The 4166-nt window shown below is 33.4% G+C and overlaps 2 protein-coding genes across 3 annotated transcripts in view; one reads left to right on the top strand and one right to left on the bottom strand.

Annotated features, from left to right (window-relative positions):
- LOC118739711 (ecdysone-induced protein 75B, isoforms C/D) overlaps window positions 1-4166 on the top strand; it is a 39609-nt gene that overhangs the window by 1555 nt on the left and 33888 nt on the right. The gene's annotated exons all lie outside the window — the stretch shown is intronic.
- Window positions 2625-4160, bottom strand: LOC118739712 (ecdysone-induced protein 75B-like). The gene is made up of 3 exons (XM_036471224.1): window positions 3351-4160; window positions 2872-3016; window positions 2625-2802 (listed from the first exon to the last, which is right to left on the bottom strand). The coding sequence occupies exons 1-3, from the start codon at window positions 4116-4118 to the stop codon at window positions 2753-2755; spliced, it is 963 nt and encodes a 320-aa protein (XP_036327117.1). The 5' UTR covers window positions 4119-4160; the 3' UTR covers window positions 2625-2752.

Raw genomic sequence — 4166 nt, 5'->3', positions numbered from 1 at the left:
GCCAAATATAGTAAAATTGCTTTTTTAGTTTTTCACCCTGAAGTCAGTAATCCAAAAATTATTTAAAAAATTCAGTGAAATGTGCTTAGAGAAGAAGTATGGGCATAAAGTTAAAGAGGAAATTCTGTAGATTCAAGTTTTTGGTGCAGACGGACTGGTAAGTATTGAAAATGTCCTTTTAAAATTGTATCCTTGAAATTTCGCAATATCTGTTTTTGAAAAATATATATGTTAAGGACTTATATAAGCTCCAATTTCGTCCTTCTAACTTTATCGGCTTAAAAAATTACCTATTCGTCCTTGTGAATCCAACAAATTTTAATTTTTCTAAATTCTAAAGAAATTTCCTCTTGCATTTGGTACCCATGTTTTTATTCTACATTGCATAGATAATAATTTTTGGAATTAATCATAATTTTGAAATTGCAAAGTCCTTTAAAATAAATCCTAATGTCAGAGAGAAAAAATAAAAACGCCACTTTAAATAAAAAAGTAACACCCCTATTGCGAATGTCGACTGGCAGTAGATAAACGACTATTAAGCGATTATCGATTATCGATGCTATTGCGAGTGTCGCTTAGTCGCTCAATTAGCGACTGTGAATACTTTTTAATCGCTCATCCTTCTATTGCTGTTTTTTAGTCGTTGGAGTTTGCGTTTATAAAATTTACATAAGAAAGTGGTACTATAATGGATAAAAAGTAAGTCAATTGAACTGGAAGTTGTAAAAAATTGTGAAATATACATATGCATGTATGTGTCTGAATTACAGATCAAAAATTATAAGCAACAAAAGGCAACTTGCGCGGTTGGTCGTACTGATGCAGGAGAGTGAAGACATAGGCAAAGGAATTTCCGGAAAGAGTAGGGTAGGAAGCTCCGCTTTTATTGGAAAAGATACATATACAATGGCCCTTATTATGAGCTGCATTCGATTTTCGATCTTCGCTGGCTATCGAAGATCGAAGATCGAAAGTGGAATTCGTATTATGAGCTATGCAAGCGTGTCGAAATTTTCGTTGAGTATCGAATTTTCTGTCGAACAGAATTTTGCTTTCGATGGTGTAGCGAAGTGTTAGAAAATTGTGAAAAATGTATGATTTTGTATATGTTTTCTTACATTTTGGCGGCTAGACATTAATTTTAAACAATTTTTATTAATTTCATGCAGTTCTAACATCTTGAATACTAAACACAAGCTCGAAAGGCTGGTTTTACTTATGAAAGAAAATCTCAATACTCTGTTGGCACGATCTCTGAGAACAAAATCGTAGCGCTGTTGATAGTTTTAAAATATTTTAAATAGATTTGGCTCACAAACGCCTCTTTAGATGGTCGGAACTTTTTAATGAATCTGTAGACAAATTTCTTAAATATATTTTATATCAAAATATATTCGAAAGACTAATAAACTTAAACTCTCTTAAACATTTGCTACCCCTGGCCAGTTTACTAAGCTCTCATCCTCTGACGAATCGTTGAACCAGAACTCGTTGTACTCATTTTACCACGTTTTTATAAACTTGCTTTCTTTTTTACTTCATTTTAATTAGAACAAATTTACATAAATATGTATAACTATTTAGTTTGCTCGATTTGTAAACAAAGCTTCTCAGCGGTGAAAAATATACTATTGTGAACAACCTAAACGAGCGAAATTCACAATAGCGCTATTCTTCATCGAATGAGTGCCATAATACCAAATGCAAATTCGTTCGCTCAGCACTTTCGACCACAGTCGAAAATCGAATGCAAATCATAATAGGGGCCAATATTTCTTGTGTTTTTGCGCAGAACCAACATCAAAAGTTTATACAAAAAAACTGCATAATTTATTAATTGATTAGGGCTCGGAAATTTGAAATCTTTATTTTAAATTAAAGTTGAATTCTTTCAATACACTTGTTATGTTGTTATGTTAAAGTTTTTAAACTCGGGTCACGCATTTGGACACAAAAACCCAACATCATTGTACAAAAAACTTAACCGTACCGTATTTCTTAAACTTCCATAAAGTTTATTAATGAGGAAAACAGCTTTTCCTGCAAATCATGTAAAGCCTAAAAACCGTGAATCATCGGGAACGCAACTTTTGTTCATAAAACTCACACATGTACTTACACCTTCCAAGTCCAAGGGATCCGACGAATCTCGCAATTCCCTCCTTGCTTTAGCCAACTCTACTAATCTATTAGCTTCCGCATCATCTTCCTCATCACTAAACCATATTTCAACTGTGTCCATTTTTTAAATTTAATAATAAAAGCAATTATTTTAAAAATGATGTAAATAAAACACTCAAGAAACAAATGTAAACAAACAAACAGCTGTTTACAATTCTGTCAACCATTCACAATAGTACAAATTTTTATCGATCAAGTTACACAATAGCAAAATAAAAGATGATCGACTCGATCGACAAATTTCTATTCTACTGCCAGTCGACACTCGCAATAGGGGTGTAAGTTTCAAACCCATTTATTTATTTTATTTTTTATGGTAGGAGAGCTTCTCAAACAATATAGAAGCAATTTTTTCGATTTAAGTTGTGGAAAAGTAATGAATATCTAAATCCCGGGACTAATCCCGGGATTGTAATAACGACATCCCGAAAATCCCGGGATCGGAAAAAGCTGAAAAATTAACAACCCTAGTACATACATACATACATAAATTCATAAATATGTGTATCAAATACAAGTACCTATGAATATGTATGTTTAGACATGCTTATTTTTAATACAATATCCATTACCCAGCATAATTCGGGGAATTAAGGCATCTGATGCATTCATCTGTATCTATATACATAAGTAAGTATACATATATGCATGTACGTGTGTATATTAAATATAGAAAATTAAGCTTACCATCACGACTCATTCCAACTGCAATACATTTTTTCAGCCGACAATACTGACAACGATTACGATTTATGCGTAAAATGCTGCATTGCTGATTTTTTGTACAAGGACGATATTGAATTTTTTGTTGAATGGATCGTCGGAAAAATCCCTGCAATTATTGAAGTAAGTAATTAGTCAATTAATAAACAAACGTAGTGCATATCAAATGATACAAGCTTAAAAACTATTCTTAAAGCGGGAACTATGTACATACATATTGGCCGTGTATAGCAATCAAAAAAAGCGGATATAAAATCGTCTTGAATAAATGTATCATTTGATTTTATTGACAACATAATATGTACATAAATTATCTGAATTTTAAGTACCACAAATGTATGAAAATGAGATAAAAAAGAAAAAATAAATAAATAAAAATAAATAGGGATATTGAAACAATAATGTAGATATTTGCCATTTTCTAACTAATTTGAACAACGTACATCAGGGTTGGCCGTATCACTGGCTGTCTTTCCCAATGTAGAGTCATGACATGAAATATTTTTCAAGCATGAATGTATTGATTCGTCATTTGGACTGCAGTCGGTTCCAGCCTCAGTGGAAAATTTTATGAAAGTTTCTAAGTTTTCATCGAATCTCTGACAAAGATCATTCATAGTCGATTGTTCACTTTGCGTTTGTTTTTGTGATCTGCAGTGAACCTCGCACAGTTCATCGTCACAGCCCGATTCGTTGTCCTGCAAATTAGAATCCCTACATTGACAAGATGAAGGATTTCCACTATCGTCTTCTTGTTGCTTCAACTGCTGCGGAGTACAAGTGCAAAAAGTAGGTATAACATATGTGGATGATTGACTGCTTGAATTGCTTAAGAGGGAAGAATTGCTATCGGAACTGTCTCGTCGATTTTGCTGAAATTGTTGCTGTTGCTGTTGCTGTTGCTGGAGAATTACAGTGATCTCTTTTTGCGTATGTTCAGACAAAATACATTCAGATCTAGCTACTACTTCATCAAATATCAGCTTTGAGGTGGCCCCTTCCGTTTTCACATCATTCGTTCCTAATTTTTCAGACGCTACTGTTTGCGTCTGATGTTCAGCGCTAAATGATTCTGGTTCTTTTCCTTTTTGAAGCTGTTCTCGTTGCTTCCATTCTCTGGCAAAACGAATTTTTTTCCAGGGGCAGTGGTATTGTTCATAGCAGTCACTATTTTTGCCGAAATCTCCCGCTTCATCTTGTGTAACCGTCATTTTATTAAAAGCAGCTGTCTTTGCTATAGTTCCCCTAACTTTTTTTTT

Source organism: Rhagoletis pomonella, unplaced genomic scaffold (genome assembly GCF_013731165.1).
Source record: "Rhagoletis pomonella isolate Grant_MI unplaced genomic scaffold, Rhpom_1.0 Rhpom_scaffold_00005, whole genome shotgun sequence".
Classification (NCBI taxonomy): Eukaryota; Metazoa; Arthropoda; class Insecta; order Diptera; family Tephritidae; genus Rhagoletis; species Rhagoletis pomonella.
The sequence above is the reverse complement of the archived record's forward strand: the minus strand, read 5'-3'. Positions and strand labels throughout refer to the sequence as shown.

What these genes read in the sequence shown, in the direction of transcription:
- LOC118739712 (XM_036471224.1), bottom strand. Translation starts at nt 4,118, where the DNA reads ATGACGGTTACACAAGATGAAGCGGGAGATTTCGGCAAAAATAGTGAC. An exon ending in GTGATACGGCCAACCCTGAT is followed by an intron (nt 3,017 to 3,350) that starts GTACGTTGTTCA and finishes CAATAATTGCAG; the next exon opens with GGATTTTTCCGACGATCCAT. An exon ending in AGTTGGAATGAGTCGTGATG is followed by an intron (nt 2,803 to 2,871) that starts GTAAGCTTAATT and finishes TTATGTATATAG; the next exon opens with ATACAGATGAATGCATCAGA.